The 21,638-nt window shown below is 37.0% G+C and overlaps 1 protein-coding gene across 1 annotated transcript in view; it reads right to left on the minus strand.

Moving 5' to 3' along the window:
- LOC126336947 (lysosomal alpha-mannosidase-like) overlaps positions 1–21,638 on the minus strand; it is a 118,430-nt gene that overhangs the window by 13,976 nt on the left and 82,816 nt on the right. Inside the window, exons 7-12 of the mRNA XM_050001136.1 lie at positions 18,499–18,632; positions 9,446–9,665; positions 9,132–9,331; positions 8,781–8,971; positions 2,280–2,485; positions 1,985–2,201 (exon numbers count right to left, since the gene is read on the minus strand). Of these exons, the coding sequence (XP_049857093.1) occupies positions 1,985–2,201; positions 2,280–2,485; positions 8,781–8,971; positions 9,132–9,331; positions 9,446–9,665; positions 18,499–18,632 (1,168 nt within the window). The remainder of the gene's footprint in view (positions 1–1,984; positions 2,202–2,279; positions 2,486–8,780; positions 8,972–9,131; positions 9,332–9,445; positions 9,666–18,498; positions 18,633–21,638) is intronic.

Raw genomic sequence — 21,638 nt, forward strand, 5'->3', positions numbered from 1 at the left:
CAAAAGTGAAACCTATTTGTTAGAGCATACTTTAAGTACAATTTATTCACAAAGGCCTCCACTTCCACTTCTATGCTCTGAATATAGAAATTTAGTAAATACGTAACATTCCTACATCAACATTTTGAGTAAAACAAAATGCATTTCAGTAATTAGCAAGATTGGGCTATAAAACTATTAAATAACATTTTGAAAGCTATTGAGTTCCATAGAGTTCAAAATGTATGAAATACAGCAAGCTCCTAATTATCTGAGTTAATGTGGACCCAAGATTGAACACATAACAGGAAATCACAGATAATTCAAAATTAGTGTTTGCTTCAACCAGAAACATTAAAGCTGGTGTGGGCAAGCCCTCCCAGTGCACTCCAGCTTCATCAGTATTTTACATCTGTTTTGGAAGAAAACTGTTCTGTTCAATATCACCAAAGAATTCATTGCAAAAAGCATCAGCTAAGTCTTTATTACTACTCAGTTGCTTGCCCTAGACAACAAATTCTCTAATCCTGTAGCAATGTTTAAATTGAGTCAACTATCCTGATGAAGCATTATATTTTCCTTCAATCTTCAGAGTTTCAAGTAACATTCCTGGTTTAACTATTTGCTTCTGGTACCTGACAGGGAGCACCTTCACCTATCTTGTCTCAGAAACACAAGTTCAGTACCTTATCTAGTTTAGTTTTCAGACACTTACATAATGACACTCTGACTTGGTTGTCAGATTTGCTTGCAAAATTTAAAAGCTCTTCTTTAAGTCTCTCACTGTTTGCATGTTTATTCAATACTCCCAATAAAATTTTACTCAAGATTTCCCCTCTTCTAACTTTTCTATTACTTCTAATTGGCCAGCCTTGGTGGTCTCATGGTTCCAGACGCACAGTCCGGAACCGCACGACTGCTACGGTCGCAGGTTCAAATCCTGCCTCGGACATGGATGCGTGTGATGTCCTTAGGTTAGTTAGGTTTAAGTAGTTCTAAGTTCTAGGGGACTGATGATCACAGCTGTTAAGTCCCATAGTGCTCAGAGCCATTTGAACCATTTGAACTTCTAATTTGTTTCTGATCTGAGAGCATGTTTGCAACTTTCATCTTCCTAGACCATATTAGTCATCTGGAATTTCAGCAAGAAATTGATATAGGTGAACATCCATTGCCAATGATCCACTGTAGAAGCTACAGTATCATTGCGATCTGTCAGCAGTTAGGAATGAGTGATCAAAAATGCATTCATCCTGCCAATATGTAACATTATGCTTTCATTTCATATTAACACAGAGTAAGAATTCTGAAAGAAATTGTCCCTGAAAGAAACCTATTTTTTTTCAGATACAGAAATATTGCAAGGGCAGAGTCTCCACATTTACCTAAGCTGGAATGGGAAAAAATGGAAAAATATTTCAGGTGTGTCCAATGATGAAACTTGTCTTCTGGCCATAAAACATAACTCACATAAATAATACTGCATTCTAAACTAATATATTCATTCTAATTATATAAAAACACTCCAGGTTTCATTTTTGTTTCCTAACATTCACCAAACTATGCACAGATAATTTGTTCTGAGATAATTGGGACCATACTATGTTAGATGAAAAGAGAAAAATAAATTTTAGTATGTCGATATAATTTATGTGCTAGTAGATTTAGCTGTGATGTATCAAGGTGGACCTGGATTTGAGCCCTTCCAGTCCCGAATAGAAATACATTATCCCAAACAGAGGACTATTCTTGCAGTGTGTTGGGCAAAATGTACACAAAAAATTTTTACAACAATACTGTGAAGAAAAGCTAAAATAACTGCTGATGACAGTAGTATCTTGCTAAAGTACAATAAATCATGAACTGAAGGAACATGGAACATAGCATAGTTATGAGACTGACTATGTATTAACTACATATTTATCTGAGCCTTTCAAAAGTATTCTGAAAACCTTACTAAGTTTACAAATATAATTCAGAAATTTTGTTAGATTTTACAGCTAACCTTTGTATATTTTGACTGTTGCAATTCCAGACACCACGGTTGCTTCGGATCCTATTGGTCGGAAAATGTAAGCACCAGATGATCTGTCATCAGTTCCAGCATTAGTTCCTGCCCATCCTTCATAGTAGTAAAAATTCTGGCTAAGTGGCAACTCTGTTCCATTGATTATTACAGACTTTACAGTCCCTTGAGTTTCATGTAAAATTACCTGCAAGTACTACAAATACATACTACATTAAATCATTTTAAACCATAGGTACCATTTCTGCTCATTCAATATTTTGAAAAACCTTACATTATTTCCAATGGATGTTGCATTTTCTGACACAGTGTTTAAATAACTTCTTTCTTGTCTTGTACTAGACACATAGTATGAGCGATACCCCAGTGCTGGAACATCAGTGGCTTGAAAGACAATTTCTTGTGTTGCATTACTGTCTCTTCCAGGAACTTTGTAAATAGCATCTGGTATTGGCACCAACTGTATTATCTGCTCATTACCTGCAGTAAAATAGAATTTGAAATTAGATACGTTAATGACAGACTCATTAAGTAAAAAATTCATAAAAGAGAATATAATTAACTATCTGATTTCATGGTTTTCAAAGATATTGATCAATTTCCTAACAGCTACATTACATTTTGTATGAAAAGAAAATTCCCAAGAGAAAATTGTGAAAATACAAGGAGACACAATGACTGCCCAGTCCTTATCTTCAGGAGGCTAAATTCCAAGTACTACCAACAGTCACATGTAACAGAACAAAAATAGAGACAATGGACACTCTCTGATGCCACTAAATTCATCAGTTGTACATATGTGTTACAGTTCCCTAACTCTGTCCATATCTCACTTGGACTCAGACTGCTGTGTGAATAACTTTCAAGTTACATCGTTCTCTTTGCATTGATGGGGTCATGTCTTAAAAGCAGAAAATAAGGGTTCACTCAGAAAAAAACAAAAACTAAATCTCTAGTGAGGAATCATTAAATTTGATGTCTCACTACGTTCAGTAATTGGCTTGCTCCTGTCCTTGACCTACATTAATGATTTACCCAGAGAATTTTGGGGTTCCTGAAGAACTGTAGGTCTATAGATGACGCATGTATACTAATAAAGGGCCCAAACATATCCACACTAGTTACAGCCAAGAGATAATGGAACAGGCTCACAACTGCTTCACAGCAAAGAGCTTAATGCTTAATCTTACAAACATTCATATTACACAAATCAAAATGAATGAAGAGATCAACATGCATATATTGCATGAGGCTCCATGAATGAAGTTCTTAGAAACCAAGATAGATAAAAAACTGAGATGGCATTAGCACATGGATAAATTAACCAAAAAGCCGAATTCTGCCTGTTTTGCACTAATGATCTCATTCATCACACTGAGCTGCAGACAGGATTGATAGTGTACTTTCACTCAGAACTGTAGTATGGTGTAATTTTCTTGGCCAATGCAGCACACTTTCACATAAGTGTGCTGTAAGAACGACATGTAAAGTCTCTTTTCAGACACCTTAGAGTTCTTAGCACACATGTGAAAACATATACATTCTTTTGTACTACAATATATACATTCTCTAATAGTATATATGGCTGACAATAAAAGTTAACTTAGGATTAACTGTAAAATTCACAACTGTAATACTAGAAGTAAGAATGATTTCCATACAGATTATGCATACATTTTCAGACTTCAGAAGGGCATTTTAAGTTCTGGTGCAAAAGGAAAGTCTATAAGAGGTTGCCAGTAGACATTGGAGAGGAATTCATAAATTCCTAGATGTTTGAGAACAAAGTAAAACAATACTTTATGAGATACTCCTCCTATAATTTGACAGAAAAAAATGTTTCAGTGGTTGGAAGAAAGCACAGGTTGCTCCTTCTACAAGAGGAACAGCAGTTTCACAAAATTTCTGTGCATTTTCATTGATGTCAGTCTGTTGTAGAATCATATCATATATTCCGAGTTCAAATTTAATGAGTTATCTCACATGAAATGATCTCCTCCCTGCCAACCAAAATGGATTCCAAAAATAAGTCACACGAAGCCCAATTTATGTTTTTCTCATATGATATCCTAAGAAGAATGGATCAAGGTGACCAGCAGCATTTTTTGACATCTTAAAGGCATTTGACATGGTGCCACACTAACATTTATTTACAATAGAATGACAATATAAGATATTAAACTAAATTTGTGGCTGGATTGACAGTCTATTGGTAAGGAGAACACATTGTGTTATCTTTGATGGAGAGTCTTTGACAGGAGCAGAAGTAACTTTAGGCATACCCCTGGGAAGTGTATGGGACCCCTGCTGTTCATGTTGTCTATTAACAACTGGGCAGACTTTTGCAAATGATGCAGTAATATATAATGAAGCAGTGTGTGATGAAAGCTGCAGAAATATTCAGCTTGCTACTGATAAGATTTCAGAGCAATGTAAGATTGGCAACATGCTTTAAATGTGCAGAGATGTAAAACTGTGCACTCCACGAAACACCTGGATGCAGTATCAGGGAATCATAATTGGAATCAGTCAATTCATACAAATATCTGAGTGAATCAATTTGATAAGATATGAAATAGAATGACCATATATGTCCAATTATAGGTAATGCAGGTTGCAGAACTCGGTTCATTGGCAGGAAATTGGGCAAATGCTGTCATTTAGCAAAGGACACTGCTTCTCTGCACACTAATAAATGAAATAATTATCTTCTTTTGGGAACTGCATGCATTATAACAACTTTTACACTCAGGAAACAACTTCAAAAAATTTCTGTTTGCTTGGTAAGTGTATTTCAAATACAGCCCTACTAAATCCAAACTACATTAAATGAACTTTATTCAGCAGAAGACACTTACCATTTTCAGTTCTAAATACCCTGCACAACAAATCACTTTAACAAAGTGATATGTTACGCTATACCACTGGCAAGGGTGTAAATGATTGAGAGTTGCAGTTCTCTGTGACAGATAGAATGGCCACCAGAATTCATTACTGTTGTTCATATTTAGAGTTGTTACCAGGCCTGGCAGGGTATATAAGTTGTGTGATCAGTGTCAAATGCTGATGATCCCTGCGAAAGCCATGGGGGTGCCACAAACTCCTATGAGACGGCATTATCACAACTGGCAGAGTTTGAAAGGTGTCTCATTGTGGGTCTCCATTTGGTCAGTTGGCAGAATCATGCAGTATTCAGATTTGTGGTGCATTCAGATGTGACAGTGCCCTGATGTTGGACTGCATGGGAATATGAAGTCAGGAATACTTGTTGTCAAGCTTCCAGTTGACTACTACTGAACAAAACAATGGAGGAGTACCAATTTGTGTACCAAGCACATCATAACCCCTTAACATCTGTGGTTCATAGCCAATTCACTGTCATTAAACTTTGAAAAGACCTGCTATATGCAGTTCAGAACTTCCAAGAGATTTCCTTCTAGTGTGTGTATAAAATATGATGACATGGAAATAGGAGAAGTTGAGAGTGTAAAATTCTTGGGATTACAACTTGATAATAAATTCAGTTGGGAGCAACATACTAACGAACTGCTAAAGCACCTATACAAGTCTGTGTTTGCAATGTGAATTATGTCAGACATTGGAGAAATAAATATAAAAAACTGGCATATTTTGCTTATTTTCACTCCATTGTGTTTTAGAGTATAGAAGCTTATAATAAGTGCAATGAGTAGTGTAAATCCAAGAACATCATGTCGAAACCGATTCAAAGAATTGGGCATATTAACAACAGCTTCTCAGTATTCCTTAATGAAGTTGGCTGTAAATGATACATTTGTTTTTCCAACTGTTTAGTATACAGTATCAATACTAGGAATAAGAGCAATATACATAAAGATTTAAAATTGCTTACTCTTGCCCAGAAAGGAGTACAGTATTCAGCAACGCATATTTTCGATGAGTTACCAGCAACCATTAAGAGTTTAGTTTCAGACAAGGCACAATTTAAACATAATTTAAAAGAACTTTTGGTGGCCAACTCCTTCTATTCCACCCATGAGTTTCTCAACAAGTGCAGTGGACCATTCTAATGAAAATTTATTATACTTTAATTTTTGACAATACTTGGTTGTAATAGCCACAAACAAGTAAATAAAAGCAGATGTAAGTATTAAGCCTGTAAACATTTAATTCATGTACATAATTTTACTGTTTATTGACTGAGGATCATTAAAATTAATGAAACTCAAGTTTTTCTAATTACATTTTTGTGTTTATCTAACATGTTCCACACCCAGGAGGATTCCCTCTTTTATGGGTCTATGGAATGAATAATTAATCTAATCTAATCCTGCTGCCAGAGGACAAGTAATGTACTCCCTGCAACACTGTGTCTCATTCCATACCATTAGTTCGTGGCCAGCAGCAGCCAAACTAGGGTGTTACTGTCTCATGCATAGGCTATCATTAACACTGCAAAACAAATGGTTGCCTTAGGAGTGGTGTCCTGATGGGGAACCAGGGACTACTGATGAATAACATCACACCATATTCTATTATGGATTGCTGCTCTGCATTACTCTGGGTGACCATTATTGGTGAGTATGGTGGTTACCTGGGGATAGATCTCATTCTTCTAATGTTTCAGAGAGGCACAGTGGCATTACTTCTGGTGTCATGGTGTGGGGAGCCATTGGGTATGACGTCAGTTCATGGCTGGTACTGATAGAAGGAATTCTAATCGCACAACGGTATGACATGGACATCCTGCAACCTCATGTGTTTCCTCTTATGCAACGGTATCATGGTGCCATTTTCCAATAGGACAATGCTTGTCAATACATGGCACATATCTCTATGAACTGTCTGCATGATGCTGAGGTACACCCATGGCCAGTAAGATCTCTGTGCCTGATGGAAATTGTATGGCATCAGAAAGGGTGTAATTCTTCCATTGTGTGTGTATCTAAGATATCAAGGACCAGCTACGAGAGCTGCAGTCAAGCTTGTCTCAAAAGTAGATACAATGACTTTACAGCGTACTTCCAAACTGGATCAGTGCATGCATCCAGGACATAGGGGTTGCAACATCATACTGAAAAGCAGGCTCATACTACTAAGTTCTTCGTAACTTTGTTATCACTGAAATAACAATATATACCCCCTCAATCCTCAAGTTTAGTTTTGTTTCTTCTTTTCTTTCTTAGTGTTTCATTTTTGTTTTATTAGGCAGTGTAATTCAGGAGGTTACATGGAGATGCATGAAATACTAGGTTTTCTTGAAAAGGAGCTGTTTTATACATGGGAGTTTGAGTCTTTAAAGAGTGAGGAGTGACGGTCAATGGTACTCTACTATCTAGACATGATACATGATCTGTCTCATAGTTAACTAACATTAAGAACAGACTGGTTTTGTAATATTAGTCATGGGTATTTGCTGTACTTTGTGTATACTTATGTAAACTTTCAATAGAACTAGATTGTGGAAGGAAAAGAAGTATACCTGTTTCTACATCTACACAGTCCAGTTGTTGTTTGTTTATTGGTGTATAAGTATGTGGGACTACAGGAAAATAATTGTTTCTTCTCTGTACAGGTGAGAATGGGAGATCAGGCTTTAATAGCCATTTCTAATAGAAATGATTACTATTAAACACATTTCACTAATTATTACATGTTCTCTAAAAATTCCTGTAAAGAATAGAAACAACTACTCAAAATATTAAGTTTTAGCTGGTTTTGAATTTAATCTTGATCCTAATGACTGATCTAACTTGAAGTGGAAGTCTGTTGTACCCTGTTATGCTTGAATAATGAACTCCTTTCTGTACCATGCTGAGATCTATTATATATTTTTGAAGATCATGTTTACTTCTTGTATGTTGATCATGAAATTCACTGTTCATTCTGTAAAGTGTATGATTATTATTTATAAAGCACATAAGTGAAAAAATGTATTGGCATGGCATGGTGAGGATACCCGGCTGTTTGAATAAATTATTGCAAGAGCATCTAGGGTGCACTCTACCCACAATTCTGATGACTCTCTTCTGTGCAATAAAGACTTTTTTTGCTCACATCTGGTTTCCCCAGCACACGGTGCCATATGTCATAAGAGAACGGAAATATTCAAAGTATGCAGATTTTCCCCTGTTTGAAATGAAATGAAATGAGTCTTGTTAACATTGAGGGACAGACCATTTGAAGTTAAACAATCTAGATCTTCTTTGAATATAGTGGTTACTAGGCTTTTGTACTCTTTCGTGACGATGATCTCTCAACAGAAAAAAGATGAACATCAAATAATTTTTTCAAACACCATGTTCCATAAATACCATCCTATGGGGATTATTTATTTTTACATTTCATGAATCATAATAGTGACTTCCCACACTGATGTGGAACAAGTCAGTCTTTACAGTTATAGTAAAGTTTTCTCAGGCAAAATGTTGTAACATGCTGACTCTTTACATAATTATCTTAAGTTAGCATTTTTCCTTACTTTCTTTTTTTTAATACTGAGGTTTATAGTTAACTATGTTCACTCTCTCTCCCTTTTTTTCTCCAACTCTCCCCCGCTGCATCACCTCTCTCAAACCCCTCCTCTCTCCCTGCTGACTGCCCCCCCCCCCCCCCCCCTCCCTCACACACACACACTTAACAGGCAGGTGCAACCACTGGTTTCTCCAAAGTATATTAACACAAATTATGACTTAAGTGGAAATGTGTCACATGTCAACTGAATAAAATTTATCATTGTCCCTAGCTCTCTAACAGTGGGATAATAATCAAAAGAACTAGCCTCATTGTTACTTACCATTTCCATCTTTCACAGAATATGTACCATCTTGCACAGGAATACGGACATAGTAGGATGTTGCTTGGCTTAAAGGATTATATACTGTCACTACAAAATTCAATGAAGTCTCAGATATATCACACTGACTTATGTTGCTGAGGAGGCATGATGAGAATGAAAGTGTGGAGTCACCTCTTGCAGATATCTTACTGTAAAGAGAAATGGTAGTAGATTAGTTATATGCCAATGTACTTTCATTACAACAAAGGTCTGTTTTGTTATCTGTTCTTTGTCACTTCTACATTATAAATTTTCTTCTCTAACCATTCACTTTTTTAGTACAGAATTTCAAGCTACAGTATTACTTACTTTAAAGCCCTGTCAATAATTTTTCCACAATGCTGAAATCCATCATAAAGCATGAGATTGTAATCATCACACACATTCTGTTTTTCTGTCCCTGTAATGGCATCATGATGCTGATAAACTCCCATTATTTCTTGTAATTTCTGTAAGTCCTCACTGTATGTGTCTTCAACATCTGCTAAAGCATACAGCTGTTTGCATATCTGAAACAGTTTTGTTTTATGTAAGAGGTATTTATTTTTTACCAGTATTGTTGCAACATTTTACAATATTGGAGTAATTTTCAAAATTATCTTTCAAGCTGTACTTGTAATTACCTGAAGAAAATTATTTCCTTTTCTCTCAAAATACTTGCTAGTTGGCCTTGATGTGAAATAGCCTGTCCAATACTCATGGGAATCACTGGCATAAGGAAAGAAATCATCTTCTTTCAGTTCCCATACTTCATTTGCATCGTTCACAGCCTTTAGGTAGCATGATGGTGTTGAGTATAATACATGTAATGTACTTCCTTGTGCCTGCTGTTCATTCACATACCTAAAAATAATATTATCACATATGCATATGTTTGCAGAAATATTTAACCTATTTCTTTGTCACATTATTTACATAAAAAACAATAGTTTCATTTTCTGATTTATATGCATTACATAAATCATACTCCTGCAAGAGAACTCTCTGGAGAATATGTAAGAGCTATACTTTAAAATTACTTGATTTATAAAATAACAGTACAAATCTAATTACTGACAGTCATCATCAGATGATTTGCTAATAAGTTGAAACCAGTATTGATGCAATTTGTGTGATCTGATGCTGAAGTAGCTAGTAAAAAGCTTTCAGCAGGCAGTATACCAAGTCTGTGTAAATTACTCAGTACATTGGTTTTAACAATTATTATCAATGTAATCTTCAGTGGAGTACAAAAATAGGCAACATAAAATTCCTTAATGCCCTCTCAGGCAGAACACCCACCAGTGTAGCACAGCAACTGACATGATGCATGACGTAGCAGATACATAGCAGTGGTAGGATGTGTGTGCAACTTGGCAACAATAGAAGTATGTGGCACCACGTCTTTCTTGCATGATGAAAATGTTCTGTCTCTAGTCAAATTAATTAATGTTTTGTGCAGAAGAAACAAAGCTACATCTACCTTTGTAGTTAATTTCTCAGTAAAGCTTCTAGTTTTTACATAAAAAATCAAGATCACTCTTCTGGGTTTCATGCATGTTCTACACTATGCAATCTTTCAAATTCAGTTTTGAGGGAACTAGTACATAAATAATTTTGGTTCTTTCACATCTTCTAGCTGATGTCAAAGCTTGACAATGTGCTGACAGTCTTTTCAATATTGCTTATAATCATTTTGATTTTTCAAAATTAAGCAAGTACCACAAGTCATTTTTAGAAGTTTGCAGTGAAAAACAGAGCCCCTGATTAGTTTACTTTTGGTGCATTTTAAGTCACACATTTCTGCATACAGAATGAAGCCAATATATTGAAACTGTTTTTAACACTGGAACAAGAGACATATCTCTTTCCAGTTCTGAGCAAATAAGAGACGTATTTTCATATTTGGTCACAACAAACTATGATGCACCACACCCAACATTGTAACCATGCACTGTGTGAAGTTGTGGCTCTTGCTTCTCTTTCATATGTGGTCATGAAATCACTTGCAGTCACATTTTAAGTTGGCACCATGCTCAACATTATGCCCATGGGCTGTACAGAGTTGTGACTCTTGTTTCTCTTACATATGAGGTTTATGAAATCAGTTGCAGTCACATTTTAAGTTAACACTGCATTAGGAGTTATTTTCATTTTGAAACTAGAATTACAGACTCACAGATTCAGCAGCAAAGTTAGCTATATACTGCATTCATCAATTTTTCTTGTCTGCATTAACGGTTTCATTTACAAAACATGCAATAACCATTTTTCCTCATGTATTATTTAACATATGTCTTGCACTGCAGCTAGCAATGAATGTGAAGTGGGATTTTTGTATTGATGTAAGTAAAATGTACTGTGTTCTGGATGTCACCAACTGAAAGACACATTTACTGTTTAAGCTTTTAAAACTATGACAAAATTGGATGAAAGCTGTAAAAAAGTGTCATCATTAAGAAACAGAGATGGAATGTCTAATTATTTTATAAGTGAAACTGGTAAAGTGTCATGTCAACAATCAACCAAATATAGGAGTTACTCAAAACTTTATCACGCACCTGACATTCCACAAACATTCTACTCATGTGAACTCATGAGGGGAACCCGTCATAGGTCCCTCTCTGACACAGATGAAAATTTGCAGAGCAAAATAAAGGGACACCTATTGTGGCTTATTGAAGGTGTACTGCAAATTTTATATTGTAGATTGTGTGCCTAAACTCAATAGATTCCAAGAGAGTGCTAATTACAGTTTGTATGCTACCTTATTGGTTTTCTTGCACAGTGTGCAACAGAGTGGGGTGGTAGTGTAGTGATTAAGAGTGCAGATTTGCATTTTTGTGACCCATGTTCAAATACAGTTTATGTTGTTGTTTTTTCTTTATTGTTTCTTGTTGTGGAAGTATGTGACATCAATATTTTTGTGACATTGTGGAAATAATTGAATCATTGAGAAAAGGAATAAGTACTTAAGTCTTATTAAAAACATATATTTTAACATCAAAGGTCTAATTAACAGCAACTGAAAATGGAAAACATATAGATTCCAGCATTGCAGGCTCCTTGTGTGATGAATTCTTTGTTGATGAAATCAGAATACCAAAGTATTCATTAGAAGTAATTCCAGTGAAGTTTATGCCATTTTGTCTACCACATGACATATACTTTTACCAAAAGGTGAAGAATTATGTTCAGTTGGGGCTACAGCTTTCAAATAAATGCATCAATATGACTGGTGGTTTGGTGTGAAATTATTGCCAGATCACAAAGTATTTAGCAATATTAATGACATTGCTTTTCCTAATGATATTCACAATATGTGCCATTAGACGTTGCTCATGGTGCTCCTAACTTTTACGCTTTTAATGTTTTTGTGATGGTTATCACCATGGGAAATGCATTTGTTCTCCTGAAGTATAAAACTAAAAACAAAAGCAAAAATTTAAATAACTAAAATTTATATGTTTTTCATTTTCAGTTACTGTTAATGCCAAAGGTTACATGAGATTTGTGATGATAAACTGTATTCTTAATACCATTTGAAATACTTTAGTCAGTCATTTCATTTTATTTTATGATGACTCAAAAAATATGTCACATGATTCCATGACAACAAAAAATAAATGAAAGAGAAATATCAGATTTTGTTGGACACTGGGTGCAGAAATTCAAAATGAAAGTCTTACCCACCATGTTACCAACTCACAGTGTTTGATACTGGGCAAGTGGCCTGATGAAGTTGTGTTGAAACTTTGACTGTGATATTGTTGGAAACTATTACATGTTGGCACTTAAGGCAAAATTGGTGTGTCTTTATTTGCATCCTTCTTCTACACTGCAGTTTTGACTTTGTGAGAGTGAGCTATGGTGGGTTCACATTGTTAGCCTTCAGTTGTTTAAAGAGTTAAATATTTATCCTGCTTTTCTTATATTTTTTCTGAGGGCACACTACCACTCAAAGGCATTATTAGAAAATCTGTAACCTAAATATTTACCAACATCAACACAATAACTTTGGGAGAAAACAGCTGATCATTATGAGACATTACAAAAACTATTGAATTGTATAGGTAGCTCTGACAGAAAGTGCACCAGACTTAAAGTTCCTGCTACATATGGATCAATATTTTTAATTCTGACCCATTGGCTAGTTAGAGACAGACAGATTTTTTTTTTATCAGTTGACATAGGGAGAATGACCACAAGAGTGATGGGAGAATATAAAGACAGTTGTTTCGGTAAAGCATTGTTAGGAGCCATCCTCCCACTCGTGGAACATCTGCTTCTGAAACATAAACTTTTGCTGGAAGAAGACTGCTTTTCCTCTCACAAAACATGAAACGAGACTATATACTTACAGACAATTAACTAATGAGGGGTGTATACTAAAGTACTCATCATACATGGGAAGAAGGTCCGTATAATGTTCCTTTGGTAAGTTAGTGTCAAAGAATCAGTTGTTGGATACTTAAATAAATTGTGACATGAATAAAATTGATATAATAGTTCAAAGTAGTTGTTTGTTTCAGAACTTTATACAGATTCATGTTGGCATATATTTTAAATCATCTGTGCAGTGCAGAGTGGATCATCCTACTGTGAAATCACATCAAAAACCAGAAAACCAACATCAAACCACAAACAATGCTGTGGATTGAGTAATCTATCATGTAGTTTCTGTCAATAGCCCAAATGAAGAATTGTCTTCTCAGAACAAAGGATGTATGTTGCTACATACTGAAAGGATCTGATATTATTTTAGATCCAGCAAATCAGTGAAGCAATTTGCAGACACATTTTATAGAAAAGAACTTTACATCATTCTATTTAATTCTATATCTTATTTCTCTTCTGCAAACAAATTAAATGAATTCCAATTACTGCATCTGTGTATAATATTTCACAAGCAATCCAAGCCCACACTTTATTTTGAGCTTTCCAGTGCTGTGTTCAGCACTGTTGTGATCGTGAATAATGGATATTTTCCCACTACACCAAGAAAATTGAATGTCAAACTCAGAACTGTTTCTCATTTTCCTGGCTACAACTGTACAACCATAGCAGAAACATTTGTAAACTGTCAATAGCGAAAACATGCACATGGCAAAAAGTGAAGCATGCCGCATTAATCTGGCAGTAGTGTAACGTGCCATACATACTTATACCACCTCAGACTGGTAGGTGCTGCTCCATTAAACTGTGTATGTCCCATCTGAAGTTGCAACCCAGATGTGCTAATTGGCTAATTGTGGTGGGGCTAGGATCGGGTAGGGTGGGTAGAGGGAGAGGGAGGCAGGGAAAGGGACTGGGAGTGAGTGGCTAGCGGCTCAGAGGGAGGCGGGCAGTTTCTCGGCTAGGAATGTGAGAGGGAGTGATGGCAGTTGTGTTAGCAAGGCATGTAATGCACAATTGTAGGGGTCAGTGGGGAGTGGCACACACTGAAGGCAATGTGGGGATATAAACTGGGAGAGGTCACAGAATGGAGGAAGGATACACTGTTGGGTGGAGGGTACAGAGACCTGAGAGTGAAGTCAGGACAATTATGAGATACGAGGATGTATTGTAAGGATAATTTCAATCTGTATAGTTCACAGAAGCTGGTGGTTGCAGGAAGGATCCAGATGGCCAGGGATGTGAAGCAACCATTGAAATTGAGCACTTTGTGAGCAGCTGCTTGTTGTACCACCAGGTGGTCAATGTTGTTGTTGGAAACAATTTGGTGGTGGTCATCCATCCTGCTGGACAGCTGGTTGGTAGTCATACCAACATAAAAGGCTGTGCAGTGTTTGCAGCAGAGCTGGTATACAATGCGACTGCTTTCACAGAACCCAGTAACCCAAGTAAATTCTGAACACAGTTGTTAACCTTTCCACCAAAAACCTCAGTGCCATTGATGTTTTCAGTCCTAGACAAATTTGGTGGTGGTCAACCATCCTGCTGGACAGCTGGTTGGTAGTCATACCAACATAAAAGGCTGTGCAGTGTTTGCACCAGGGCTGGTATACAATGCGACCGCTTTCACAGAACCCAGTAACCCAAGTAAATTCTGAACACAGTTGTTAACCTTTCCACCAAAAACCTCAGTGCCATTGATGTTTCAGTCCTAGTCAAATTTGGTAGTGGTCATCCATGCTGCTGGACAGCTGGTTGGTAGTCATACCAACATAAAAGGCTGTGCAGTGTTTGCAGCAGGGCTGGTATACAATGCGACCGCTTTCACAGAACCCAGTAACCCAAGTAAATTCTGAACACAGTTGTTAACCTTTCCACCAAAAACCTCAGTGCCATTGATGTTTCAGTCCTAGTCAAAGGCCTTACATTCAGCCCTACACCCAAGTTCAGCCATGTTGTCAAAAACCTACTCTCCTTCTCCCAGTTCCCATAATGGAAACATTTGTTCATCAACAATCAAAGGCAACTTAATCCCAACAGTGAACGTTGCCTCTCCTGATTCATACTAGCCTCCAACTGTGAAGCTCCTCCACAACCAACTAATCACCTCCTGGTCACCTTCCAGGAATTCCTTACCTCCAACTTGACCTCACAATACTTCCCCAAGTCCCTTCCTAAGAACATTGACCTTTCAGCAGAAGAAAGCACAATCATCTAGAACCTGAAAACAGATCCTGACCTATTTATCCTCCATGCAGACAAAAGCTCAGTCACTGTTGTGATGAGTCACAGTGGCTACCTGATGGAAGGCCTCCACCAACTGTCTCATACCTCCACCTGCAAGCTCTGCCAGAGTGATCCCATCCCAGAAGTCCAACATATCCTCCAGTCCCTACTGAAGTCCACAGGCCCTTCCCAGAATCTCTCCCATGAGTCCATCTCCCTTCGTAACTCAACAACACCCCACACACCCACCTTCTGTATGCTCCCCAAAATCCACAAATTCAACACTCAGGGACATCCCATTATAGCTCGCTATAGTGCTCCCACTGAAAGAATTTTGACTCTAGTTGACCAGCAATTACCTGAAACCTAGCCTCCCACATCAAAGGTACTAACCACTTCCTTCACTGACTTTCTACCTTTCCCACCCCTTTACCTCCTTTACCTCCCTTATCCCTACTTATCACTGTTGATGCCACCTCACTATACACCAAAATCTGTAATGCCTATGGCCTTGTTAGTATTAAACACTATCCCTGCCAATGTCCTTCAAACCCTCCAACTTATCCCTTATACACCTTAACAACTATATCCTGACTCACAGTCACTTTTCCTCTGACAAGAACAATTCCATGGCACAGCCAATGGCACACATACATGGCACCCTCCTATGCCAACCTATTTATGGTTCATCAAGTGGAAACGTTTCGGCCTCCAAGAACTCTCAACCCATAGTCTGGTACAGATAGAGTGAAGATATCTTCATAGTCTGGACTCAGAGCTAGGACACCTTATCCACCTTCCTTCAGAACCTCAACACCTCCCCTTCCACCTGTTTTGCCTTGTCCTCCTCAGCCCAATGTGCCATGTTCCTGATGTTGACTTCCAGCTCTCTGATGGCTCCATCCTCACCTCTGTCCAAATTAAATCCATTAACTAGTAACAGTACCTGCATTTTGACAGTTGCCATTGATTACACAACAAAAAATCTATCCCATACAAAATAGCTACCCATGGACAATGTAGCTGCAGTGATGAGAACTCCCTTCCCAAGTATTCTGAAGGCCTCATGGAGGCATTCACTGATTAACAATACCCCCTACGGGTAATCCACAAACAAATTTCCTGTGTCATATCCTCAAACACCCCCAGTCCCCCTATCAGCTCATTGTTAGTACCAATAACTACCAAATAAAGATGAAGGCTACTACTACAGTTTGTTTTGCTTTATGTTTAAGAGTAAATATGTGCAGCACAAAATATGCCAGACCTGCATGTGCTTCATATTTACACTCTTCAGTTATGTATGGGATCACATTCTATGGGCACAGTAAAACAAATCTCGAAACAGTTTTCAACTTACAAAAACTGGTTGTGAGAGAAATTACAAAAAAGTTAACAGATAATCATCCACCAAAAATTTATTTTTTCAGACTGACATTTTTTTGTCTCACCTCTGTATTAAAAAAAGAACAATTAACATAAAATTAAATGCTGATAAAATGAGAATTAATTCAGATCTGCACCAGACAACACAAAAATATGTAACAATTTCCACACAAGAGTAAATAAACCCACCACACAAAAACATACATACATTGTGGGCAGTAGGCTATGTAACAAACTTTATGATTGCACAAAAGCAGTTAAGAACATAACAATTTTCCAGGAGGCAGTTCTGAAATGTCTTCAATTACCCAGCTTTCACAGCACAAGTGATTGCTTGCCTTAGATACAATAAATGATTGCTGAATCTTACAGGAAAAGACTGTAGTCTTACCATTTACACAAAATGTTAAAGTTATGTAAGTCATCTACATTTTTTCTGTTGCTGTTATTCTATCCCCATATATTGGATGTCCTTTTGCATTTATTGTCTTATTATTAAAACAGAATATACTGTATTTCTAAATTGTGCTTAGTGATGTATGTCTCAATAATAATTATTAATTTGCATCCATAGTATATTTTCCCATTCTATAAGCCATATATGTAGATATTTGGTCAAAATTTCTACATGTGCTGCAAAATTATGGTCTCATGAGAATTACAAAAATTATTGTATTGCAGCAAAAGTTATCTGTAACACATTCAATTAAAAAAAGGGAAGTGGGGGGGTGGAGACAAGAAACTGAATGAAGCTGAAATGAATTCCAAAAAGTTAGCACTCCCATGTATGAGAATTGTATTTATTAATAAAATATTCTACGGCACAGTACCAGAAATAAACAGAGATGTCCATTCACATGAGACAGTAGCTACACACTTGCTGGAAAGTACACCCCCACAACAGGAAAAATACATAAAAAGGGCTGTCAGTTCTCAGGTATTCAACTAATAAACTGTCCACAGAAGAGTCTGCAGGGCAGCACAAATTTCCAAGGGTGATAAAAAAACTGAGTAAAACAACAAAATTATATGTTTAAATGAGAGTAAATTATAATAGAGACAGCTTAAGAAGACCCCTCACTGCTCGCAACACAGTTATCAGTTTTCAAATACAAAGCACTAATAGCTGCAGTTGAAAACAGTAGCCTTCTAAAGAAATGTAACAACACTGAGGCATTGTCATAGAGGTGTTTACAAAATCACATTGCATTGTTGGAAAGGTAGACCCGCAAAGCTGCCGTACCCAGCCCACTACAACTATTAGAAATCAACTTGTGCTGACTCAACTATAAATAAATATGTATGTCTCATGTGGATACCTGTGTGAAAAAGTATCTGAAAGAATCATATGACTGTAGTTGTCTTGCCAAATTAACATCTTAATATGCAACTGCAGATAAACGTGTCTAATATTTTCCATTATCAAATTTGGTAATGCTTTGTTTTAAATTCTAGCTCATAGACTGTATTAACATTGTGTGTAATCAAATGGTATTTTATAAAATACTACTCAAGTGATCAAATTTAGCACCTTAACACATATGTAATATGAAAGTTTCATTTCAATAATCTGAATATTCTATAATTTCTTTAGCTTAACAGTAACTTTTATTTTAAATTTATTATTGCTGTAAATATCGATCTTATTTATAAATCATTAGATTTTAATTGACATATAATTGCGGCTTACTTTATTAACTTGTCCAGACTGACAAACCAAGATGCAGCTTCCTGATAATGGAAATCTCCTCCCATTGTGACAAGGACATGATCAGTCTTCATATAAAATGCTTGTTCCTGTATATATGCGATGAATTCTGATACCTGTCATAAATGAGAGTATGCAGTTGATTTTGTAATGATGTGAGCACCAGCTGTAAACTGAAACATTAAGCATTTTAACAAACAATTTTCAAATGCATACTATTTCATACTTTTAAACAATGGAAAATCCAGGATGGAATGTAACAATACCAGAGAAGGAAATTGCTACTCACCATATAGCGGAGATGCTGAGTCGTGATAGGCACAATAAAAAGATTCACACCCTTATAGCTTTTGGCCAGCCATTAGGGCTTTTGTCAGCAGTAGACACACACACACACACACACAAACACACACACACACACACACACACACACACACACACACACACACACACACACACACGTCTGCAGTCTCAGAGAGCTGAAACTACACCAGCTCTCTGAGACTGCAGACATGTGTGCAAGTTGCATTAGCTTGAGTGTTTGTGGTGTGTGTGTGTGTGTGTGTGTGTGTGTGTGTGTGTGTGTGTGTGTGTGTGTGTGTGTGTGCGTCTACTGCTGACAAAGGCCTTAATCGCCAAAAGCTATAAGGGTGTGAATCGTTTTATTGTGCCTATTACGACTCAGCATATCCGCTATATAGTGAGTAGCAACTTTCCTTCTCTGGTACTGTTTCAGACTTTCGTTTGTCTCAAGAGATATGGGAGGGGTTTAAGTGTTCAGTTTACGATCTCATTTTTTTGCCTTGAGATTAAAGACAAAGACTCCATATTTATCAAAAAAACTGCAAGTGAAATCTTTGAAATCTCCCTAATATGGACGAAATGTATTGAGGAACAGTTTTCTTGATACAAACTAAGATGTACAGAAATACTGCACCTCTTTGATTTTAATGTATAATCGCAAAATTAATATATAGGGTGGTCCATTGATAGTGACCAGGCCAAATATCTCACGAAATAAGCATCAAACCAAAAAACTAAGAACGAAACTCGTCTAGCTTGAAGGGGGACACTAGATGACGCTATGGTTAGCCCGCTAGATGACACTGCCATAGGTCAAACTGATATCAACTGCATTTTTTAAATAGGAACCCCCATTTTTATTACATATTCGTATAGTACGTAAAGAAATATGAATGTTTTAGTTGGACCACTTTCTTCGCTTTGTGACAGATGGTGCTGTAATAGTCACAAACACATAAGTACGTGGTGTCACGTAACATTCCGCCAGTATGGACGGTATTTGCTTCATGATACATTACCCACATTAAAATGGACCATTTACCAATTGCGGAAAAGGTCGATATTGTGTTGATGTATGGGTATTGTGATCAAAATGCCCAATAGGTGTGTGCTGTGTATGCTGCTTGGTATCCTGGACAACATCATCCAAGTGTCTGGACCATTCGCTGAATAGTTTTGTTATTTAAGGAAGTGATCAGCCACATGTGAAATGTAAGCCATGACCTGCAACAAATTATGATGCCCAAGTAGGTGTTATAGCTGCTGTCGAGGCTAATCCGCACATCAGTAGCAGACAAACTGCACGAGAATCGGGAATCTCAAAAACGTTGATGTCGAGAATGCTACATCAACATCGATTGCACGCGTACCATATTTATATGCACCAGGAATTGCATGGCAATGACTTTGAACATCATGTACAGTTCTGCCACTGGGTACAAGTGAAATTATGGAATGATGGCAGATTTTTTGCACCTGTTCTATTTAGCAAAGAAGCATCCTTCACCAATAGCAGTAATGTAAACCGGTGTAATACGCACTATTGGGCAACGGAAAATCCACGATGGCTGCAACAAGTGGAAAGTTGGCGATCTTCGCGGGTTAATGTATGGTGTGGCATTATGAGAGGAATGATATTGGCCCCCATTTTATCGATGGCAATCTAAATGGTGCAATGTATACCGATTTCCTACATAATGTTCTACCAATGATACTACAAGATTTTTCACTGCATGACAGAATGGCAATTTACTACCAACATGATGGATGTCCGGCACATAGCTTGCATGCAGTGAAGCACTATTAAATAGCATATTTCATGACAGGTGGATTGGTTGTCAAAGAACCATACCATGGCCCACATTTTCACTGGATCTGACATCCCTGGATTTCTTTCTGTGGGGAAAGTTAAAGGATATTTGCTATTGTGCTCCACCGACAACACCTGGCAACATGCATCAGTGCATTGTCAAAGCATATGTGAACATTACAGAAGGTAAACTACTCACTGTTGAGATTAATGTCATTACACGTTGACGGACATGATTTTGAGCATTTATTCCATTAATGTGGTATTTACCGGTAATCACGCTGTAACAGCATGCATTCTCAGAAGTGATAAACTCACAAAGATACATCTATCAGATTGGAACAACCAAAATAAAATATTCAAACGTACCTACATTCTGTATTTTAATTTAAAAAACCTACCTGTTACCAACTGTTCGTCTAAAATTGTGAGCAATATGTTTGTGACTATTACAGCACCACCTATCACAAAGTGAAAAAAGTGGTCCAACTAAAACATTCATATTTCTTTACGTACTACATGAATATGTAATAAAAAATGGGGGTTCCTAATTTTAAAAAATGCAATTGATATCCGTTTGAACTATTGCAGTGCCATCTAGTGGGCCAACCATAGCACAATCTGGTTTCACCCTTCAAGCTAGACAAGTTTTGTTCTTTGTAGTTTTTTCATTTGATGCTTATTTCATGAGATATTTGATCCAGTCACAATCAATGGACCACCCTGTATATGGAAAATAAACTTATGGGAGACCAGTTGAAGTAAAAATTATAAGTAGGGATCAGAAAGAGAAATTGGCTATCTTGCCACATGTCAGCTCCTTTCAGCAGTGAGAGTCATTAGTTAGTAAAGCACTTTCCACTAATCAGCCCACAAATTAAATTGCATGGAGAGAAATTTAGAATGACTGCAGCAGCGAGAGAAGCAGTCCTGTGTAAGGGCACTACATCAGTGATGTGTGGATAAGTTGAGAATGTGGGTCTGATGGGGGATGTGCAAGGGTAGTCTG

The sequence above is a fragment of the Schistocerca gregaria genome, chromosome 1 (genome assembly GCF_023897955.1).
Source record: "Schistocerca gregaria isolate iqSchGreg1 chromosome 1, iqSchGreg1.2, whole genome shotgun sequence".
In the NCBI taxonomy this organism is placed as follows: Eukaryota; Metazoa; Arthropoda; class Insecta; order Orthoptera; family Acrididae; genus Schistocerca; species Schistocerca gregaria.